Source organism: Oncorhynchus clarkii, chromosome 13 (genome assembly GCF_045791955.1).
Source record: "Oncorhynchus clarkii lewisi isolate Uvic-CL-2024 chromosome 13, UVic_Ocla_1.0, whole genome shotgun sequence".
In the NCBI taxonomy this organism is placed as follows: Eukaryota; Metazoa; Chordata; class Actinopteri; order Salmoniformes; family Salmonidae; genus Oncorhynchus; species Oncorhynchus clarkii.
The window spans coordinates 44,755,379-44,778,448 of NC_092159.1; the positions used below are offsets into that span (position 1 = coordinate 44,755,379).

General features: G+C 45.5%; 2 protein-coding genes across 3 annotated transcripts in view; both read left to right on the plus strand.

The window, feature by feature from the left end:
* The window catches only part of LOC139423968 (meiosis inhibitor protein 1), a 30,745-nt gene extending 18,460 nt beyond the window's left edge, over nucleotides 1-12,285 (plus strand). Inside the window, exons 22-31 of the mRNA XM_071175632.1 lie at nucleotides 712-816; nucleotides 1,145-1,255; nucleotides 1,536-1,690; nucleotides 2,024-2,108; nucleotides 2,702-2,883; nucleotides 3,731-3,812; nucleotides 8,075-8,181; nucleotides 8,920-9,051; nucleotides 11,589-11,710; nucleotides 12,086-12,285. Coding sequence (XP_071031733.1) covers nucleotides 712-816; nucleotides 1,145-1,255; nucleotides 1,536-1,690; nucleotides 2,024-2,108; nucleotides 2,702-2,883; nucleotides 3,731-3,812; nucleotides 8,075-8,181; nucleotides 8,920-9,051; nucleotides 11,589-11,710; nucleotides 12,086-12,161 — 1,157 coding nt within the window. The 3' untranslated portion in view covers nucleotides 12,162-12,285. The remainder of the gene's footprint in view (nucleotides 1-711; nucleotides 817-1,144; nucleotides 1,256-1,535; nucleotides 1,691-2,023; nucleotides 2,109-2,701; nucleotides 2,884-3,730; nucleotides 3,813-8,074; nucleotides 8,182-8,919; nucleotides 9,052-11,588; nucleotides 11,711-12,085) is intronic.
* Nucleotides 12,286-13,092: 807 nt separating this feature from the next.
* LOC139364846 (coiled-coil domain-containing protein 134-like) lies at nucleotides 13,093-22,970 on the plus strand. Of its 2 annotated transcripts, none has more exons than XM_071101985.1 (7): nucleotides 13,093-13,349; nucleotides 19,557-19,681; nucleotides 19,810-19,931; nucleotides 20,294-20,378; nucleotides 20,636-20,817; nucleotides 21,018-21,089; nucleotides 21,362-22,970. In XM_071101985.1, the coding sequence occupies exons 2-7, from the start codon at nucleotides 19,585-19,587 to the stop codon at nucleotides 21,485-21,487; spliced, it is 684 nt and encodes a 227-aa protein (XP_070958086.1). In that variant the 5' UTR covers nucleotides 13,093-13,349; nucleotides 19,557-19,584; the 3' UTR covers nucleotides 21,488-22,970. The 2 variants fall into 2 exon arrangements, with proteins under 2 accessions (XP_070958086.1, XP_070958087.1); XM_071101986.1 differs by having other exon boundaries at nucleotides 13,098-13,193.
* The last annotated feature ends 100 nt before the right edge of the window (nucleotides 22,971-23,070 follow it).

Genomic DNA, 23,070 nt, shown 5'->3' on the forward strand with positions numbered 1-23,070 from the left:
CACACCGCCCCAGACCATGACGGACCCTCCACCTCCAAATCAATCCCGCTCCAGAGTACAGACCTCGGTGTAAAGCTCATTCCTTCGACGATACATGAGAATCTGACCATCACCCCTGGTGAGACAAAACTGCGATTCTTAGGGTGAAGAGCACTTTTGCCAGTCCTGTCTGGTCCAGCAACGGTGGGTTTGTGTCCATAAGCGACGTTGTTGCCGGTGATGTCTGGTGAGGACCTGCCTTACAACAGGTCTACAAGCTCTCAGCCAATTGCGGACAGTCAGCACTGATGAAGGGATTGTGCGTTCATGGTGTAACTCGGGCAGTTGTTGTTGCCATCCTGTACCTGTCCCCAGGTGTGATGTTCGAATGTACCGATCCTGTGCAGGTGTTGTTACACGTGGTCTGCCACTACGAGGACTATCAGCTGGCTGTCTGTCCTGTCTCCCTGTAGCGCTGTCATAGGCTCCTCACAGTACAGACATTGCAATTTATTGCCCTGGCCACATCTGCAGTCCTCATGCCTCCTTGCAGCATGCCTAAGGCGTGTTCACGCAGATGAGCAGGGACCCTGGGCATCTTTCCTGACTATCTAATGTAAATCAAATGCAGCCAAGGGAGTATGGAAATTAGTGTTTTGGCCTCTTTCTTGCTCTTTCATCTCTTTCTCTCGTTAATTATTTCTCCCCCTTATCCTTTCCCAATCTCTTTAGCCGTGGGCTCTCTCCCTCTGGTCCTGAGGTTGCTGTGCCTGATGCAGACCAGTGGCTCCACTGAGAATGAGATGGACGGCATCCACTTCAAACTGCTCTACCACGGTGAGGTCACAGGGTCAAAAGGAGTCAGCCATGCATAATTCACTCAGATCTATAGCTTTGGTCTGACGTCATAACTTGTCCACTACTTCTCGCTGTACTCACGCTGTACTCACTCTACATTCAATATCAGTTCAATCGATATTTAAATGCCTTAGGGTTTTTGCTCGCATCAACAAAGCATATGACATAAGCATAAGCTGAATTTGTAGATGAAAGTAGTATTTAAGTATCAATAACATGTCGGCTTTCTTCTGACTATAGATGTTCTGATCTTGTATTCTGTCGGATGTCTTATTTTGTCTCCTGTCTTACTATGGGCGCGTTCCAGTGAGTAACCTGGCAGGGAAGCTGCAAGCCTCCAACATGGAGTGTCTGCTGCCAGCCTTCAGCTACCTGTACTGCTGTCTGCGCCTGTCACCCTCTCACTGCACTGACAGAGGTGACAAACTTAGTCTGCCACCATGTCCTTCTCATTAAGTGCAGCACAGCGAGCAGCCTTCATACACGCTGCCACCTGCCTCTCTCTCTCTCACACACACAGTCCCCCAGAGACACAGATTGCGTTGTGCCGTCTGGCCTGTAAGAGAGGCACATACTTGTACAGAACCAGTCGGTGCCATTCACAAGGGCACACAACACACTCACACATTAAATTGGTAGTATGTTTTATATATTGGATAATGTCTTGAGTGTGATCTTTTTGTTTTTTCCCTCCCCAGCTGTGTCCATGCTGCTGTGTAACGCCGGGCTGATGGACCAACTACAGGCTACGCTGGACCTCTCCTCTTCCCTCTCTCCTCCGTCTGCCCTGCTGTGCTGCTCTCGTCTGCTCCTGTCCTCTCTCGTCACCCTGCAGCACACTCATTCAGCTCAGGTTGTTCTGTCACGCTAACCCTTATGAAGACCTTTACACAGGCTACACAATGTAGTACAAAACACACTCGAATGAGGACAGGAGCAGGGGACTTACCAGGGGGGAGACACTGTCCTCTACAGCTGACAGTGGAACACACATTGAATACAGCACTCAAAGCAGAATGTATCAGAGACCTTGATGTTAGACGATACATTTTGTCTTGTACTGTATGACGGTGTGTTGTTGAATAGAGAGCGTCATTGACATAGAGATCCTGTTAAATTACATTCCTAGTTCTATGGTTGTTGCCTTATCATGTCTTGTCATTTTCTTCCCTTTCTGAATCCCAAGGTCCATAGAAGCATCAGGTTGAACCTGGGCAGCACAGTGCAGGCCCTGGTCTGTGGGAAGAGGAAGACAGGCAGCCTCTTACTGGGTAACAACGCTCCACCACACTAAGCAGAGCAAAGCAGCATTGTTACACAGGCTTTAATTCTGTTATGTTTTCCTTCCTCCAACAGAGGAGTTGGGATAGAAATGACCCGCTGGTTGTGTATCTCTGTCTCCCTGTTGTATGAGTGGGCTGTCAGGGTGATCTACGGTCTCTCTCCTCCGCTTCCGCCTCCTCCCTCTCTCTGTTTTCTCTCTCGCTCTCCCACGCTCTTTCTGCTATCTCTAATTTTCTCTTCTCTCCCTTAGAGGGGTCTAATATCTCAGTGTACATGAGTGTTTGACAAAAGGGTTCTGCAAATGGCCACCAGCTCCTGGCCTGTGTTTCAGTGTGTTTAATCAGATCTCCCACTGACCTGTAACCCGGTCTCTCCCTTCCTCTCTCTTACCACCCACACTCTTTCTCTCTGCTCATCTTCTCCTTCCTCCCCGTCTCCTGACAATCCTCTTTCAACCTCTCCCCTCTCTGCCCACGTTCTCCCTCTCCTCACCACGAATCCCACACCTTCTCCCTCCACATCCTCTCGTTCCTCTGTCTTCCCTCATTCTGCCTCTCCTCCCTCGCCTTCCACCCCACAGCTAGTTCCCTGAGGCTGCTGCAGGCTGTTCTAGACGTTGACCTGGAGTCTCCAGTGCTGTGTGTGAGTGTTGGCCCCAGGGCAGGACAGAGGCCCCTGGGGGACACAGACAGCTCTCTGCACCCGTTGGGATCCTACGGGGCCCACTGCCTCATCACCGCACTCTACGGCCTCCTGCTGCAGGTCAGACACACCATACACACACACACACTCACTCACACTACAGAGCTGTTAACACCCCAGAGTTCTTCCCCATACTGTTTTTCTTCCTACATTTTCCATTGATTCATTGTTTTCATTGTTGTTCGACAAGGCTGATGTGGTAAAGCACTTAAATGTGTCCTTCCTTTCTACCCTCTGTTTCTCTTTCTCTACAGTGCAGACTTTTCTATTCTATGTATAGTACACTGGTGTTAATGGCAGGGTTATGGGGATAAACACACTTCATAAATACTGCGTATCATTACTGTCATCACTTAATGACTGGGTCAGAGCTCACAGTAACTCTACACAAAGCATCTTCAACTCCTCCTCTCTTTCCCGTTGTCTCTATAGCATAGTTTAGTCCTTGCTGTGTATGTATAGTGAAGAATGCACTTAATGTGTCCCTCTTCCTATATAACCAATTTGGTGTTGAATAATACCACCCTGTATCAGTCAGGGAAGTAGTTCCATATCAGTGGCTGCTCTGCAGAGCGTAGCTCCTCCTCGGTCCACTGTGCTGTGGTGCGCTAAGCCGATGATGTGAGTCTGCACTGGTTTCCAGGATTAGACTGGAACTCTCTGTGGACCTCCTCCTCTATAGCCATCTGCCCTTCGTCACTGTTTTGTCCCACTAATCACTAGTCACTGCCTCAGTAGGGGCGGCTGTGGAGTGGGAGGGGTAATGCATTATTAAATAATCCCTCACTCTCTCTTTCTATCTGGTTCTCTCTTTTCTCCATCCCTGTTTGGCTTAACATCTTCTCTCCCCCTCTTCTATTCATCCCTCCAGCTGGCTAAATGTCTTTCTGTCCTCCGCCTCTTCCAGAAGCAGGAGCTGTTGCTAAGTGTGTCAGTGAACTGCCTGGGGTCTCTGCTGCGGTTTCTGCAAAGGAGAAGTCCATCTACAGGTACCAGACTCAGACCAATCAAATCAACAGGTGTACACTAACAGTGAAATGTTTCCTTACAGGTCCTTTTCCAACAATGCAGAGTTAAAGATAACAATAGAAATAGTGACACACGGAATAAATACATAATGAATAATGAATAACGAGTAAAAATAACAACATGGGTATCTTTTGGTTATCACTATAGCAACAGCCTTCAGGAACAACAAAAAACACAATATTTACATCTTACAGTTATATATATGCATCACCGTTTGGTATATATATATATATATACAGGGAGTACCAGTACCGAGTCGATGTGCAGGGCTACGAGGTAATTGAGGTAGCTATGTACATATAGGTAACTGTTAAATGGACGAGGCAACAGGATAGATAATAGACAGTAGCAGCAGCGTATGTGGTGTGTATGTGTGGGGCGTCAGAATGCCTGTATGCGCACGTTATGTGTGTGTGAGCATATGTAGTGTGTGTGTGTTGGGTTGTAAGTGTGTGTGAGATTTAGTTTTTTTTTAAAAAGGTTAATGTAGTTATACCCGGGTATCCATTTGATTAGCTATTTATCAGCCTTGTTTATCAGCCTTGTTTAGCAGCCTTGTGGCTTGGGGTTAAAGGATATGAACTGATACCACTTGCCAAGCGGTAGCAGAGAGAACAGTCTATGGCTTGGGTTGCTGGAGTCTTCCTCTGACTCCGCCTAGTATAGAGGTCCTAGATGGCAGGGAGCTTGGACCCAGGGATGTACTGGGCCGTACTCACCACCCTCTGTAGCGCCTTGCGGTTGGGTGCCTTGCAGTTGCCGTACCAAGCGGTGATGCAGCCAGTCAAGATGCTTTCAAAGGTGCGGCTGTTGAACTTTTTTGAGGATTTCAGGGCCCATGCCAAATCTTTTCAGCCTCCTGAGGGGAAGAAGCGATGTTGTGCCCTCTTCACAACTGTGTGGGTGTGTGTTTACCATGTTAATTCCTTAGTGATGTGGACACTGAGGAACTTGAAGCTCTCAACCAGCTACACTACAGCCCCATTGATGTGGATGGGGGCGTGCTCGCCCCTCCATTTCCTGTAGTCCACGATCAGCTCCTTTGTGTCGCTGACTTTGAGTGAAAGGTTGTTGCCCTGGCACCACACAGCCAGGTCTCTGACCTCCTCCCTATAGGCTTTCTCATAGTTGTCGATGATCAGTCCTATCAGCGTGGGCGGATGTGTTGAAGCCTACCCTCAACGCCTGGGGGTGGCAAGTCAGGAAGTCCGGGATCCAGTTGCAGAGGGAGGTGTTCAGTCCCAGGGTCCTGAGCTTGGTGATTATCTGTTTATTTGGACGATGGTGTTGATTGCTGAGCTGTAGTCATTGAACATTATTCTTATATAGGTATTAATTTAGTCCTGGTGGGTGAGGGCAGTGTAGAGTGCAATAGAGATTGCATCATCTGTGGGTTCAGAGTGTCTGGGATGATGGTGTTGATGTGATATATTTCATGGCTATATATCTTAGTTATTTAGGCAGGTTACCTTGGCGTTCTTGGGGACCAGAACTATGGTGGTCTGCTTCAAACAAGTTGGTATTACATACCGAATAACCTGTTTAAAGGCCTTACATCGGCTACGGAGAACATCCGGAACAGCTGGTGCTGTCATGCATGGTTCAGTGATGCTTGCCTCGAAGCGAGCATAGAAGGCATTTAGGTTGTCTGGTAGGCTCGTGTCGTGGGCACCTCGCGGCTTGGTTTCCCTTTGTAATCCATGAAAGTTTGCATGCCCTGCCACATCCGATGAGCATCAGATACGGCGTAGGATTCAATCTTAGTCCTTTATTGATGCTTTGCCTGTTTGATGGCTTGTTGGCGGTCGTAGCGTGATTTCTTATAAGTGTCCAGATTAGTGACCCGCTCCTTGAAAAGCAGCAGCTCTTGCCTTTAGCACAGTGTGGGTGTTGCCTGTAATTCATGGCTTCTGGTTGGGTTATGTACGTATGTATGGTCACTGTTGGGACAACGTCGTCGATGCACTTATTAATGAAGCCAGTGACTGAAGTGGTAAACTCCTGAATGTTATCGGATGAATCCCGGGACCTATTCCAGTCTGTGCTAGTGCAACAGTCCTGTAGCTTAGCATACGCATCATCGGATCACTTCCGTATTGAGTCCGTCACTGGTACTTCCTGTTTGAGTTTTTGCTTGTAGGAGGATAGAGTTATGGTCTGATTTGCCAATGGAGTGCGAGGAAGGTGTATGGAGTAAAGGTGATCTAGAATATTGCCACAGTGTGTGCTGGTGATTTTGTCTGGGTGAAGTGACTATGCATAGATAATAAACAGTGAGTAGCAGCAGTGTACAAAACAAATGGGGGGGTGTCAATGTAAATTGTCCGTTGGCCATTTGATTAATTGTTCAGCAGTCTTATGGCTTGGGGGTAGAAGCTATTAAGGAGCCTTTTGGTCCTAGACTAGGCGCTCCAGTACCGCCTGCTATGCGGTAGCAGAGAAAGTCTATGATTGCGTGACTGGAGTCTGACAATTTTATGGGCTTTCCTCTGACACCGCCTATTATATAGGTCCTGGATGGCAGGAAGCATGGCCCCAGTGATGTACAGGGCTGTACGTACTACCCTCTGTAGCGCCTTACGGTCAGATGCCGAGCAGTTGCCATACCAGGCGGTGATGCAACCGGTCATGCTCTTGATGGTGCAGCTGTAGAACTTTTTGAGGATCTGGGGACCCATGCCAAATCTTTTCAGTCTCCTGAGGGGGGAAAAGTTTTGTTGTGCCCTCTTCACGACTATCTTGGTGTGTTTGGACCATGATCGCTAGTTGGTGATGTGGACACCAAGGAACTTAAAACTCATGACCTGCTCCACTATAGCCCCGTCGATGTTAATGGGGACCTGATCGGCCCGCCTTTTCCTGTAGTTCACAATCAGCTCCTTTGTCTTGCTCACATTGAGGGAGAGGTTGTTGTCCTGGCACCAAACGGACAGTTCTGACCACCTCCCTATAGGTTTTCTCATCGTTGTCTGTGATCAGGCCTACCACTGTTGTGTCGTCATCAAATTTAATGATGGTGTTGGTAGTTGTGTTTGGCCACGCAGTTGTGGGTGAACAGGGAGTACAGGAGGGTACTAAGTACACTCCCTTGAGGGGCCCGTGTTGAGGATCAGGGTGGCAGACGTATTGTTGCCTACCCTTACCACCTGGGGGCGGCCCGTCAGGAAGTCCAGGATCCAGTTGCAGGGTCCTTAGCTTAGTGATGAGCTTCATGGACACTATGGTGTTGAACGCTGAGCTGTAGTCAATGAACAGCATTCTCATGTAGGTGTTCCTTTTGTCCAGGTGGGAAAGGGCAGTGTGGAGTGCGATTGAGATTGTGTCATCTGTGGATCTGTTGGGGCAGTATGCAAATTGGAGTGGGTCTAGGGTATCCAGGAGGATGCTGTTGATGTGAGCCATGATCAGCCTTTCAAAGCACTTCATGGCTACTGACGTGAGTGCTACAGGGCGTTAATCTTTAAGGCAGGTTACCTTCGCTTCCTTGGGCACAGGGACTATGGTGGTCTGCTTGAAACATGTAGCTATTACAGGTCAGGGAGAGGTTGAAAATGTAATTGAAGACACTTACCAGTTGGTTCGCGCATGCTTTGAGTACACGTCCTGGTAAACCGTCTGGCTCCGTGGCTTTGTGAATGTTGACCTGTTTAAAGGTCTTGCTCACATTGGCTACCAAGAGCGTTATCACACAGTCGTCCAGAACAGCTGGTGCTCTTGTGCATGCTTCAGTGGTGCTTGCCTCGAAGAGAGCATAAAAGGCATTTACTCCTCTGCTATGTTTGCGTCACTGGGCAGCTCGCGTTTGGGTTTCCCTTTGTAGTCCGTAATAGTTTTCAAGCCCTGCCACATCCGACGAGCGCCAGAGCCGTTGTAGTAGGATTCAATCTTAATCCTGTATTGACGCTTTGCTTGTTTGATGGTTCGTCTGAGGGCATAGCGGGATTTCTTATAAGTGTCCGGATTAGTGTCCCGCTCCTTGAAAGCGGAAGCTCTAGCCTTTAGCTTGATGCGGATGTTGCCTGTAATCCATGGCTTCTGGTTGGGATATGTACGTACGGTCACTGTGGGGACGACATCGTCGATGCACTTATTGATGAAGTTGACTCAGGTCCTCCTCAATGCCATTGGATGAATTCCGGAACATATTCCAGTCTGTGCTAGCAAAACAGTGTATTCACGCCTCACCATCATCCTGACCTGTCCTTTCCCCCTCTGTCACCAGCCCAGCATGTGGTGTGTCAGCCCTGGAGTCGCTTCCTGCTCTACTCTCTGCTCAACTCTGGAGAGAGCTGCCTGCTGCACCCAGCCACACTCACACTACTCACACTGGTAAGACTGCACCCAGCCACACTCGCACTACTCACACTGGTAAAACTGCACCCAGCCACACTCGCACTACTCACACTGGTAAGACTGCACCCAGCCACACTCACACTACTCATACTGGTAAGACTGCACCCAGCCACACTCACACTATTCACAATGGTAAAACTGCACCCAGCCACACTCACACTATTCACACTGGTAAGACTGCACCCAGCCACACTCACACTACTCACACTGGTAAGACTGCACCCAGCCAAACTCTGCTAGGTGAACCGTTTTTGCCAAGGAGATCTTAGTCACACAATTTTACATCTAACTAAGATGTTTGGTGCAGTATTTCTCAAGTGAAAAAATCTGCATGAAAACGAATTGTCTGTCGTTGAATGACAACAAACACTTACTTGAAGAATCCCTACTGTTGACCAATCACCGAAGAAGGGTGTAGACTTTGGATTCCAAATTTCAGCTTGTCACAAGAAACATTTTGTGGACAAATAGCCCAAAAAAAACTTGCCGAAGACCAAAACGTCCCAAAATGGCATCATAATAAATGCACATATATGAACTACTCCGAACTGTTTTGGATGGGAAGCATGCAGATGCTTCAAGACTGTACCCGGACACACACAGTCTTTGAAGCAGTGCAGGGCCATTTTGAAGTGTATTCAAATGTGTCTTTGCCTTCTGTTTGTAAGCACCCCGATGAAGCCTTGAATACCAACACATGTCCCTCCCATGCAGCTGTTGCGGTATGGCAGTAGGGTGGTGGTGTGGGAGCCAGACCTGTGTCAGGTGTTGGAGGCGGTGGAGAAGAGAGGCCTGAACGAGCTGGGAGAGAACACAACACAGGCCCTGAGACAGCTGCTCACACAGGTACAGTACACAACACAGGCCCCGAGACAGCTGCTCACACAGGTACAGTACACAACACAGGCCCCGAGACAGCTGCTCACACAGGTACAGTACACAACACAGGCCCCGAGACAGCTGCTCACACAGGTACAGTACACAACACAGGCCCCGAGACAGCTGCTCACACAGGTATAGTACACAACACAGGCCCCGAGACAGCTGCTCACATAGGTACAGTACACAACACAGGCCCCGAGACAGCTGCTCACACAGGTACAGTACACAACACACTGACTGGAACACATACAGCAGCAGAGTAAAATGCAAACAGAGAGCACACAGGCAGAGCTCTATGAGACTATGTTGAACGTCACTGAGACACAATCTTTTAATTGTCCCATGTCCAAGCAGCCCCCTGTCACCACCTCTATGCCATTGTGTCACACATGGCCGTGGCAGGACACAGGCCCTCATTAGGGTTCATCTGGCTCAGTAATGGAATGTCACTGCACTGAAATGTCATCACTGTCCCCATTTGTCATGTGATACAGCTGGCCCTGCTGCCTCCCTTAGTTTATTTAAAAAACATTTATTTCACTTTTATTTAACCAGGTAGGCTAGTTGAGAACAAGTTCTCATTTGCAACTGTGACCTGGCCAAGATAAAGCGTAGCAATTCGACACATACAACAACACAGAGTTACACATGGAATAAACAAAACATACAGTCAATAATACAGTAGCACAAAAGAAAACAAAAAGTCTACATACAGTGAGTGCAAATGAGGTAAGTTAAGGAAATAAATAGGCCATGGTGGCGAAGTAATTACAATATAGCAATTAAACACTGGAATGGTAGATCGGCAGAAGATGAATGTGCAGGTAGAGATACTGGGGTGCAAAGGAGCAAAATAAATAAATAAATACTAGTATGGGGATGAGGTAGGTAGATGGGCTGTTTACAGATAGGCTAAGTACAGGTGCAGTGATTTATAAAATGCTTTTGACAGCTGGTGCTTAAAGCTAGTGAGGGAGATATGAGTCTCCAGCTTCAGAGATTTTTGCAATTTGTTCCAGTCATTGGCAGCAGAGAACTGGAAGGAAAGACAACCAAAGGAGGAATTGGCTTCGGGGATGACCAGTGAGATATACCTGCTGGAGCGCGTGCTACGAGTGGGTGCTGCTATGGTGACCAGTGAACTGAGATAAGGCGGGGCTTTACCTAGCAGAGACTTGTAGATAACCTGTAGCCAGTGGGTTTGGCGACGAGTATGAAGCGAGGGCCAACCGATGAGAGCGTACAGGTCGCAATGGTGGGTAGTGTATGGGGCTTTGGTGACAAAACGGATGGCACTGTGATAGACTGCATCCAGTTTGTTGAGTAGAGTGTTGGAGGCTATTTTATAGATGACATCACCGAAGTCGCGGATTGGTAGGATGGTCAGTTTTACGAGGGTATGTTTGGCAGCATGAGTGAAGGATGCTTTGTTGCGATATAGGAAGCCGATTCTAGATTTAATTTTGGATTGGAGCTGCTTAATGTGAGTCTGGAAGGAGAGTTTACAGTCTAACCAGACACCCAGACACCCAGATTTGTAGTTGTCCACGTATTCTAAGTCAGAGCCGTCCAGAGTAGTGATGCTGGACGGGCGAGCAGGTGCAGCGATCGATTGAAAAGCATGCATTTAGTTTTACTTGCGTTTAAGAGCAGTTGGAGGTACCGGAAGGAGAGTTGTATGGCATTGAAGCTCGTCTGGAGGTTAGTTAACACAGTGTCCAAGGAGGGGCCAGTTAGTGACAGAGCTTTGACAAGTGTGTGGTGTGTGTGTGTTTGTGTGTGAGGCCCAGTGACTCTTATTCAGGGGTTAACAGAGCTGAATGTACTCCAGCAGTGTGCGCTTCAGTAGCTTGTCAGATCAGAGCGGGTCTTATGAGAGACTGGCCTGTCACGATATCCGGTGTCTCTTACAATATTAATAGATTTATTTTAAATAGCGCTTTTCATTATAAAAAGATTCTCAAATATGCTGTAAATACAAACAAAACAAATGTAGAGATCTGGCAGGTCTTGGTGCTGGTCTTCCACAGATTCAGATGATACGGTGTGTTCAGCCAGGCAGTTAAGAAAAGCTGGGCAGTCGCGTAAGCGGATGGACCTTCAATGGCACTGAGAGGGAGCGGCATCAGTCAGTTACTTAGACAGGCCCGGAGCGCTTCATCAGGCACCTCGTTTGTCGTCTTCTCCTCTGTAGGTAGGCTGGATAGTCCACTACTGAAGTGCAGCACACACCTGGGTGATGCTTCAACAGCCATAAGTGCCAGAAAGACCAGCACACCTCAGCAGTAGTCAGGAAACAGTCCCCTACGAGACGGACCTCTCTCAACCCCTCCCACCGCAGTCCACATCATTCATTCAAAGAGGGCAGGTGGAAAAAAGCCGGTGCTGAATTAGGAGTCTGGTGGAAACAGCTATGTCTCTCATCTCTCTCTCTCTAGTCTCTTGCTGTCTCTCCTTCACCCACTGACTCTTTCTCACCTCTCCCCCTCTCTCTTCCCCAGCTCCAGTGCAGTATATTCCACCCCCCTCCTACAGAGGAGAGCAGACTGCGGGCCAATACTCTGATGGAGTCACTGAACTCCCTGCCTCCCACAGCCAACAACGACCTGCCCACCAGGATTCTGTATCCTACACTCATGTACCCCGGCGACCCCCCCCCCCCCCCACACACACAGTTATAGCATAAAAGATAGTTAGTGCAAGAGATGCTCCTCGTTTAAAAAAACAAAGTCGACAGAGCAGTACTTATCAGTGTTTATTGATTTTTACAGGGCATTGACTAAATCTGTCATACGTGATGCATTTCACTTCATCTCTTGTGCTGTCCCTGCTGTTGCGACATACTGAGTCTCCACTCATGTTTCAGTACATCTCTGTCTGCCAGAGGTGTGGACCAACTTGTTTTAGTCATCAGACACAGACACATGCCATTTACAGTGCTCTTTCTAGGAGCTATCTTTCTCTCTCCTTCCTATCTGTCCTTAACCCCCTTTCTCAGGCGTGTTGGAGAGATGTATCTCTGCCTGTCCGACTTCACTGTGAAGACAGACGGACACAATGGCTCTCAGTTATAGACCTGTTTGATTTATTGATCTATTTATTTACAGCCTTATTCTGAAGAGGTGTCTGGTAGGACTCCTGTCATATTATTACTGATTTACTGTGTCAATAAAATAACTAGGGGGAGCATTCCATTAATTAGCCTTTAGGTTTGAGGTCTTTCAATAATATAAGTTTATTATAAAGAATTGTTTGGAAAAGAACAGTTGTCATATGTCATTTCAGTAGAAATATAGGCCAATCTGAGGCCACCGATTTGGATGTTCATGGCTCGATGGGATACAGATGTCAAATTGAAGTCAAACGTTTTTGTTTTTTTGCATTTTAGCTAACCATAACACTTTTCCTAAGATGAACCTAATTCTCCTAACGTATTACATTAATTATCCTAACCTGCAGCTTAAGTTCTCCTGACCTGCTTCTAAAAGTACATTCTGGTCAATTCTGACATAAGCTGTATCCCAGCGGTAGGCAACCCTGTTGCTTGAGTACTGCAGGATTTTGTTCCCAACTAGGCACTACACCTCACCAACTGAGCGAATTGATCAGTAAAGTGATTTCCTAAATGCAACACAACTGGTCTTCCTGGTTAAAGCAAAAATATGAAGTGGCTGCGGCACTACAGGACCAGGGTTGCCTACCCTTGCTGTATCCCTTCTAGCCGATTTACTGCCAACTGCAGTTTTTGAACGTTTGCTCACGAGTATAGTTAATTGGCTGATCCCTCCTGGTGACCAGGATGGAGGTACTGTATGTGATCCTTCATAACCCATAGGAAGTCCCACCCAGTTGACTACTTCAAATGGTGAAAGTCCCCAATGGTGCTGCCCATGCTGAAACGGGATTTTGGCATTAGAGTCCTCTGTCTATGGGTTTACTTGCTTTCGTGATGAGGGGGAGGGATTTACCGCGTACAACGGCCTGTGTGCCGCTCTAAAATTTCCGTCTGGAAACGACCTCCTTCCATGTAATCGCTGGCTGTCATTCGTCCAAGTAGAGCCAGCCGGTGCGATCGTGGCAGTGGCGGAGTGGAGCAAGCGACTTCTGTATGTAAATTAACATTTCAAACGTGATATTGTTACCTGAGTATTGTAGCAAATACTCCGCAACTGATGTCTCCATCTTTACGAGGAAACTGATGCTAGCGAGAAAGAATCGTTGGTTTCGCTATCGTTTTATATCGTGCTGTTTCTTACTACGAGGTGAGTGAACGGCGAGTTAGTGATGATGTCGAAGTCTAGTGTCCACAGCTGACCAGCCCAATGCGAGCAAAATGCATGCATTGGGATACAGATGGGTTTACATTGCCATTCAAATTCTCGATGACCGGTTTATTCACAAATAGTCCCGTCAGGTAATGAAATGCTGCTATTTCATGTGCCTCGATTGTTTTCAAAGATCGCGTTTTTGTGGTGTGCAGTTCGCTAACGTTTTCTAAAAGAATGCAACAGAGATCATTGTGGCTCGAGCCTCTTCCTTGAAAATGGTGTCCGACATACTGATGATGGGAAACTTGAAATTAAATGATTTTTCAATCCACTGTATGCAAAACAGTTTCCAAGCGGGGTCAGAAAGGGTTCATTTTGATTGGCAGTATGTCAACGTTTTATCTCAACAAGTTTACATTTTGTATGACATTTCCCTCAAAATATTAATTATTGCCAACAAAATATTTATTCAATACCCAGTGCCTCTCTGAAAGCATAACGTTACCAAATAACAGCTGTCTGATTCACGCAGAGAGCTCCGATATTGTAATGTATCTCACCCTGAACCTCAAACCTCGGACTGATTATATGGTACAACATACTGAATGTACTAGCTTACATTTCATGTATTAAGAAAATATCTTACAACAGCCTCTTACAACTCTGCAAACAGAGTTTGATGGCCCATTATGTAATGATTGACAACCAGGGGCATCATGCACCCATTATTTTATGGGGGCACGAATTATGTGTGGATGGATTCTTTAGCATGGTCGGAGCCCCCTCCAGTTTGAAAAATCCTAAATTGTCCAACACCAGAAATGGCTTTTTCTTACAATCTATAGCCATAGGATTATACCTAATTCCATGTAAAATATGTCTTTTTCTGCATAGGTTATGTAAGCATACCTCTTTCTGTTCAATTGTCATTTTCATTAAAATGCCACACTGGTATATAACCTTAAATATGCTTATCGGCATCTTTGCTAGCCCAACTGGCTGCATATTGCACTACTATTGCTTTCCATCTTTTGTCATCTGCATCCAACTGGACTCTATGCAGCCAGTTATACACTCATGGCCCCCGCGACTGGCTCTACATAAAATATCCTTCATTCAGGGGCGAGGGTGCCAATTTCCTCCTTGACTAGCTTTAAAAATATGCACACTGTCTTAATAAAACACAATTTTCGACGACCATGCTTGAGTAGCTAGTGCTACTTCCTGATGTTGCACACGGCGTTCAGCCAGGGGTAAACAGACTCCTGCAACCTGATTGGCTGAACATCAGAGGTAGCATTAGCGACTCTAGCATGGTGGTGGAGAATTGTATTTTATTAAGACGGTACCCATATTTTTTCCCATAGGCTCTGAGTTAACTTGTTGAGGAAATTGAAGCCCTTACAGCCTGAATTGAGGATGATTTATGTGTGAGTGTATTGAGGGGTTGGTTGTTTAGCAACAAAGTTGCGCACGTGTCAGTTATGGGGCAAAACAGACTGGGTTGGCTTAGATGGTTGACAACATGTTAGCTACATTTTGTCTCCAAGTGTTTATTGAAAACATACACTGAACAAAAATATATAAATGCAACATCTAACAATTTCAAATATTTTCCTGAGTTACATTTTGTATAAAGAAATCAGTCAATTGTAATAATGTATTGGGACCTAATCTATGAATTTCACATGACTGGGAATACAGATATATGTCTGTTGGTCACAGATGCCTTATACAAATAAAAAGTAGGGGGTGGATCAGAAAACCAGTCAGTATCTGGTGTGACCACCATTTGCCTCATGCAGCGTAACACATCTCCTTCACATAGAGTTGATCAGGCTGTTGATTGTGGCCTGTGGAATGTTGTCCCACTCCTCTTCAATGGCTGTGTGAAGTTGCTGGATATTGTTGGGAACTGGAACACACTATCGTACACGTCAATCTAGAGCGTCGCAAATATGCTCAATGGGTGACATGTCTTGTGAGTTTGCAGGCCATGGAAGAACTGGGACATTTTCAGCTTCCAGGAATTGTGTACAGATCCTTGGGAAACAGGGGGGCTTGCATTATCATGCTGAAACATGAGGTGATGGCAGTGGATGAATGGTACTACAATGGGCCTCAGGATCTCATCACGTTATCTCTGTGCTCTCAAATTGCCATTGATAAATTGCATTTGTTTTCGTTTGCCATAGCTTATGCCTGCCCATACCAAAACCCCACCCCCACCTTAGGGCACTCTGTTCACAAAGTTGACATCATCAAACCACTTGCCCACATGATGCCATTTGCCTGGTAGAGTTGAAACCAGGATTCATCTGTGAAGAACACACTTCCCCACCGTGCCAGTGACCGTCAAAGGTGAGCATTTACGACGCCGAACTGCAATCGGGTCAAGACTGGTGAGGATGAAGATGAGCTTCCCTGAGACTGTTTCTGACAGTTTGTGTAGAAATTCTTTGTTTGTGCAAGCCCACGGTTTCATCAGTTGTCTCAGACAATCCTGCTGGTGAAGAAGCCGGATGTGAAGGTCTTGGGCTGGCATGGTTACACTTGGTGTGTGGTTGTGAGGCCGGTTGGACACATTCTCTAAAATTACGTTGGAGGTGGCTTATGGTAGAGAAATTAACATTCAGTTCTCTGGCAACAGCTCTGGTGGACATTCCTGCAGTCAGCATGTACATTTCATGCTCCCTAAACTTGAGACATCTGTGGCCTTGTGACAAAACAACACTTTTTAGTGGCCTTAGTAAGAGAGCACCTGTGTAATGATCATGCTGTTTAATCAGTTTCTTTTTTTATTTTATTTTTTAACCCCTTTTCCTCCCCAATTTCGTGGTATCCAATTGGTAGTTAGTCTTGTCTCATCGATGCAACTCCCGTACGGACTCTGGAGAGGCGAAGGTCGAGAGCCGTGCGTCCTCCGAAACACAACCCAACCAAGCCGCACTGCTTCTTGACACAATATCCACTTAACCCGGAAGCCAGCCGTTACCAATGTGTCGGAGGAAACACCGAACACCTTGCAACCGTGTCAGCGCGCACTGTGCCCGGCCCACCACAGGAGTCACTAGTGCGCGATGGGACTAGGACGTCCCTGCCAACCAAACCCTCCCTTAACCTGGACAGCGCTGGGCCAATTGTGCGCCGCCCCATGGGTCTCCCGGTCGCAGCCTGCTGCGACAGAGCCTGGACTCGAACCCAGAATCTCTAGTGGCACAGCTAGCACTGCGATGGCCCTTAATCAGCTTCTTGATATGCTACACCTGTCAGGTGAATGTATTATCTTGGCAAAGGAGAAATGCTCACTAACATGGATGTAAACAAATTTGTGCACAACATTTGAGAAAAATAACCTTGTTGTGTGTATGGAACATTTCCGGGATCTTTTATTTCAGCTCATGAGAAACAGGACCAAATCTTAACATGTTGCTTTTATATTTTTGTCCAGTGTAAATACATTTGCACGATGAGTGCTTGTTGTTTCTCAAATACATTCTTATAGTTGTTGGTTAGCTATCTAGTGAATTTGAGCCATTTAAACATTTGACATGAAGTCATTTAAAATCACCTCAAAGCAAGACATGATATCAAGATTAACATGAATCTAGCTGAAACGGGTCACTTACCATTCCCCACATGGGAGTTTCTTGTCATTGTTTGTAGCTATCTGGCCATCCAGAATCACAACTCACGGACTTCTGCCCCGTTGAAGCGTGCACATCGTTTTCGTGACGTCAGCTAACCCGTCTATAGCCATCTGCATAGAGCCCAGTTGGATACAGATCACAAACTACGTAAAAGGAATAATACGGCCGGTTGCTAAAATATTTAAAGGAACGTGAGTCTCATTTAGTAATTGCTTGCTTTTCTAAAGTCTACCAACCTTGCCAGCAGGCATGTCTGATAAGATAGTTAGACAAGCTACTCTTACTTGATCGCCTGCAATGGCTTGGAAGCTAGTTTTCCAGTCGTCCAACTCCATAACTATCTGGGCTAGCTAAAGCCAACTTCATAAAATTGCTATATGGCTATTATTATAGAGAAACAACTATTTTTAGTTTGATTTATTAATCAAGAAGGAGTCAATAGGCTAAAGCTTCATCAAATGCATTTACCAACATACCTCCTGCAAGTCCTGCCCATCACTGGCATCTAAAATCAAATCAAACACTGTCTCTCTCTCTCTCCTGCACTGACGATACTGTCTGCATGCACTAAGGATCTTGAGTGGCGCAGCGGTCTAAGGTAGTGCTAGAGGCGTCACTACAGACCCGGGTTCGATCCCGGGCTGTATCACAACCGGGCGTGTTCGGGAGTCCCAAAGGGCGGCGCACAATTGGCCCAGCGTCGTCCGGGTTAGGGGAGGGTTTGGCCGGGGTAGGCCATCATTGTAAATAACAATTTGTTCTTAACTGACTTAAAATAAAAATCTGAAGTCCTGCCTAGGATATCTTTGCTCCTTGGTGCACCTTGTAAGGAACCACTTACTAGGTAGAATAGGGGGGTTACTCTTTGCCTTGTCCAGTCAGTGTGCCCCCTCTGTAAAGTACCACTGACAAATTATTATAAAACGTAGGCTTAAAAATGAAGTTTAGTCATTAATTTAACATCTGAAAATGTTTAAAACAGGACAAATCTGAGGGGGCACGTGCCCTTGTCTCCCCCTATGGGCCTCTGGACACAGCTGATGGGGGGATTACAGTAAATGGGTGCATTTTGGAATGTAGTTTCTCAAATTCTGTGCTTTGCATGATGCCTGTGGGATATGATTGATCTGTCCTAGTCGCTTGCCCCCTCTGCTCCACCTTAATATCCCAGCACTTTGTCTACTCCGATGGAAACATCAATGCTGGATACCCATTTGTCCATGTTGTTGACACTAATAAAAATCTCTGTCCTTCTTGGCTTGTAATGAAACATGGATATGGGGCTTCCTACTACTAAGCCTCTTCCCTGGTTGTCCGTCTTAGAAATATTTGACTTGTTGACTTGCATGTTTAGTACAAAAATCTGGAAGGCAGCCCGAAGGTGTTTTCAGAATGCACAAATTGTTCCTAGTCAAACACGGTCTGTATTCTGCTGCTCCAACTGTATCATCAGCACCCATTTTTGCTGACAGAGTAGATGTTGCAAAGTTTCTCAGAGTATGTCGTTGGTGATTCAGGCAAATGCCCTGTCATATCCTATGTCAAATCACACAGCTTGCATAACCCAATCTCTGAATCTTCAGGCAGTATTTTAAGTCTAACCATAGGAGGTTAAGTGTCAGAGTAGGGGAATGCAACTGAAGAGTTCAGAATAGAGAACATCTTTTCAGAATAGAGAACATCTTTTCAGCTGTTTCTCAAAATGTAGTATCAAGTGTCAGTCCTCATTTCTCTTTCACTCACAACCCTGACTCTTTCCCTCACTATCAGATCTCTGTCTTTAGGCCTAACCTTGTTGCAATTTGAAAAAGATAAATGAAATATTCAGCAGAAAAGCAGTTGGCTCCCCAGGGTCTCTCTCATCCCATAGTACTTCTTCCTCATCTTTCCTCTGCCTCTCACAATCCCCCCCCCCCCCCCCCCCCCCCTGCCACTTACCCTTCTCGCTCTCTCTGATAATATTATCGATGGAGACATTGCTGAATTATACATTTGGTGTTCTATCGATGCTGTCTTCTCCCTCGACACTTTTTTGTTTTCTGCTGATGTTTTAAAAACCATCAAATATGCATCAGTCCAAGACTCATTTTTATCCTGTTCAAATGAATTAACATGCTCAGAGGGAGAGGAGGCTGGACCTGCGGGAATGTTGAGACAGCCCACAGCTCAGAGGATGGAGAGCGTATGAGAGGAAGAAAGAGGATGCAAGATGGGGGCTGGCAAGACGTCTGAGTTATTTTGGGGTTTAGATAAGTGACATGTCAAGTGGCTTTTAGAAGTTATAACCTCATTAGAACCTGTGTAATTTATAGTACAGGACCAAACTGGATTTTAAAGTAAAAATATGATCATAAAAATACTTTATGTTTAATTTTTAAATATATTTTAGGTAACCCTCAAAACACATATCAAAATACAAGAATATGCTCTCATGTCAACCAGACAGATCTACTGTAAATGTTGGTTTTACAAGTTCAGTAAAAACATTGTAATAAATATTTCAGAATACAGTTTAACTGCATTTTCTCTTGTCTTCTGTTCTGTGTGTTAGAGTGCCTCACCATCGCCACCTCTTGACCATGCTGAGTGTGTGTACCGTCGTCCTGGTGGTTGCTGCTGCAGCCCTCTCCTCTGCAGACTCCGACACACACAGACATGACTCCAACCTGGAGATCTGTATCCTACTGTGTGTCTGTTTCCTTCTTCAGAATATTAAGGTGTCCTCTTGGATGACCCTTGGTTAGTGTTTATGTTTTGAAATGTCTGTCAGCATTTCTTCCTGAACACCCCCTCCCCCCTCTCAGACAAGCGTCTGTTTGAGACTAAGAGGAAAGACCAGCTAAATGCTCTGAAGAACCTGGTGGAGCTCAATGACATCAACCAGCAGTATAAGATCATAGACATCATGCTGAAGGGCTTGTTTAAGGTACAATGGCTCCACTCCTGTTTAACTTCCCTTCATGCTGATTATTAGCTAGAAACAGGATGTTGTGGCCTTAGCGGGAAGTAATTGCGGTGTTAGTTTCTTAGCATGTTTAGATTAGTATGATCTCATGAGTAGGCAAATAAGGCCACTTGCTAAGTAGTATCTAAGTAGCCGGTCACTAATAAGACTAGAGTAACCTGGATTTAGCTTCCAAGTCTTCCTATTGTGCTTGAGGCATCACTGTATATACTGTTCGATTCTCAGAGGACATATCTGCTATGATGTATCTGCTCTCTGCCCAAGGACAACTATGGTAGTGAACTCACAATTGGCAATCTACATTGTGTGTGTGTTCTGTGAAGGTGTTGGAGGACTCGAAGGCTGTCCTTACTGCAGCCAACATGCAGGCTGATGATCCCTTCCCCATGGATGACAAAATCAAAGAAGGTCAGATCATGGACCATTTATACCGTTACTACACTTTGCTCTCTCTCCTCCCTCTTTCTCCCTCGATGCTAATCTGATTTGTCTGCCACCATCTTGCTTTTTTCTCTTCTGCCTCCTCTCTCCCTCCCCTTTTCCCTCTCTCCGCCTGTTACGTTTTCTCACGCTCTTTAAGTATGTCAGTCTGCAGTGATTTACTTTAAAGTTTATTTCCTAAGTATGAAATGTAGACTACTCTCTTTCTCTATCTCGCTCCATAGCCTACTCCCATGTGGTGGAGAACACGGCGTTCTTTGGGGACGTGGCGTTGCGTTTCCCACGTATTGTCCACCACTACTACGACCGTAACCCAGACTGGGGCGGCCTTCTGCGATGGGGCCTCCGCTTCTGCAACCTCACTGGGGTGTTCACCGGGGGGGCACACCAGCATGTTCTCTCACTGGTGAGACGGGGATAGAACTGGGGTATACTCTGGGACATAGAGGAAATGTTGGCTTTCAATAAAGCATAAACAGGTGTTATAACCTTATTACTACATTTTATAAGCATATTGTAAGCATACCATTAAATAACTATTTTATATGTGCCTTTTTTTCCCCCTATGGATTCAATGGTGGATAACTCTCACTTCTTCTCTCTCAGATGTCGCAGGAGTTGGGAATAATAGAGAAATCCCCAGACTTCACCAACCCATACCGCACTGAGAGAGACGACGTGAGTAACACAGTGGCTCTCAGTCTCTGTAACCACATGGTATCACAGTGAAGCCTACCAGACAGACTTGAAAAGCGTGTTCTTTTAAGGCTTGTTTAACAAACACGTTTGACTATGTTTGAGACGAGCGTAACATCAGTAAAACTCACACTGACTGCACCTTTTTGCTTTCACCATCCTCTGCTGTTTGCTTCTCCACACTCCATACACCTATTGTTAAAAAATGCCTCTCTCAAACACATGTTCACGCGCTCTGCTTTTCTCTGGCACAGGTGCTTCACACTGCAGAGGCTTTTCAGAAGATCCTGAGGGAGGAGGAGAAGAGGAGGAGGAAAGAGGACAAGAGGAAAGAGATTAGGAAGGGGCCCCGCATCTCCCGTTCCCGTACTGAGCTATAGTACTTTACCTCAACTCTTGGAGAGAAATGATGAGGAGAAGGAAAATGTAGGGGGATGTCCTGAGTCCTAGATTCAGTGATGAAGAGGTTGGGTGTTGGAACTGGTGAGTTCTGTCAAAGGGATACAGTGGCAGCAGAAAATTTGAGAGGGAACTAGAAGTGTTTATGTGGCACAGGAACAAACTGGAGAGAAGGAAAGGAGGTTGAGCTCTATCTGTGGAATCAGACTTACTGTATACAGAACTGTGCCCAACCTGCAGTTATTATGAAACAAAGAACATACAGCTAGCACTATGTTGAAGATTTAATAAGGAAAGCTCATTTTCATAACTAGATTACATAACTGTACTTTGGAAGAAACAGCAAATACCCAATATGTTATCTTTTTTGTGAATAGATTGAATACAATTTACTACCATACAATTGTTTTGATGATGGCATTTGTACGTTTGAGTTTACATTCCCATTCAACAAGCTTCAAAATATAAAGCTTGAATATGTTGAATTCTGTTTTGTGTGTAAGTTTTCCTGTCGCCTTCTCCAGAGTTAGCAGATTTATATAATGAGATTTTATGAGTTTGTTGTTGAATGGTCCTACTGTAGGTGTATCCTCTTAATTTGCGGTACAAGTGTTGATCTTGAGCGCAGAACCATTTTTCATGATGTCTGCCACTTGCTTTCCTAGAGCCGAATGCTTTCTTAGCTCTGTGTGTGACTGTCCGCATGAGTGTTAAATGGGGTTTGGTCACTTATGTCAAATAGTTTCATTTAAATCATATTATTTTGTCTACAATTAGGGAGGGATAATGTCTTAGCTGTGTCTTTTGGCAACCACTCATCAGCTTAAACTTCTATATCATGTAATTTGTTTCTGTCCATCTGATGGCCATAATGAAATGTTAGAACAGCAGTCACCTAGAACAATGCCTTTAAAAAACATCTATATTTTGGCATATCTAGGGAAGATCTTAATTCCATATTTGTCCTGTCTCCTCAAAATCCAATCAACCAGAAATCCCTCCTCTCTGACTACCTCCTATGGGTTTTGAGGAGGAGAGCAGATGCGAGGAGTTTGCAATTGAGATATTCCCCTAGTGTTTTGTTGCCCCGTGACATTTTGAGGGAAATTGGCTCATTTTAATGCAAGTAAGTTATATTCAATATACAGAGGTGATGACTGATTGATTATGATTTGCTAGAGTTTTTGTAAATGGACTGTTATTTATGTATGTTCAGAGCAGTGCAGGCTGGTGGGAGGAGCTAAAGGAGGATGGGTTCATTTTAATGGATGGAATGGAGTTAATGGAACTGAGTTCACAGGTTTGTTTTATTCCATTCCAGCCATTACAATGAGTATGTCCTCCTATAGCTCATCCCACCAGCCTCCTCTGGTTCAGATTAAGCGTCTCATTACTGAGAATTTACTATCGTGAGTAGATTTATCATACATTTGTTAAGTTTAATAAAACATAAATTACTATGAATCATACTTGATAATTTGAAATAATTACAAATAAATCAATCGCTGAAGATTTTAATGAAAGTCAGTGTAATGAAATCAGAATGCGGAACATCTGCCACCAG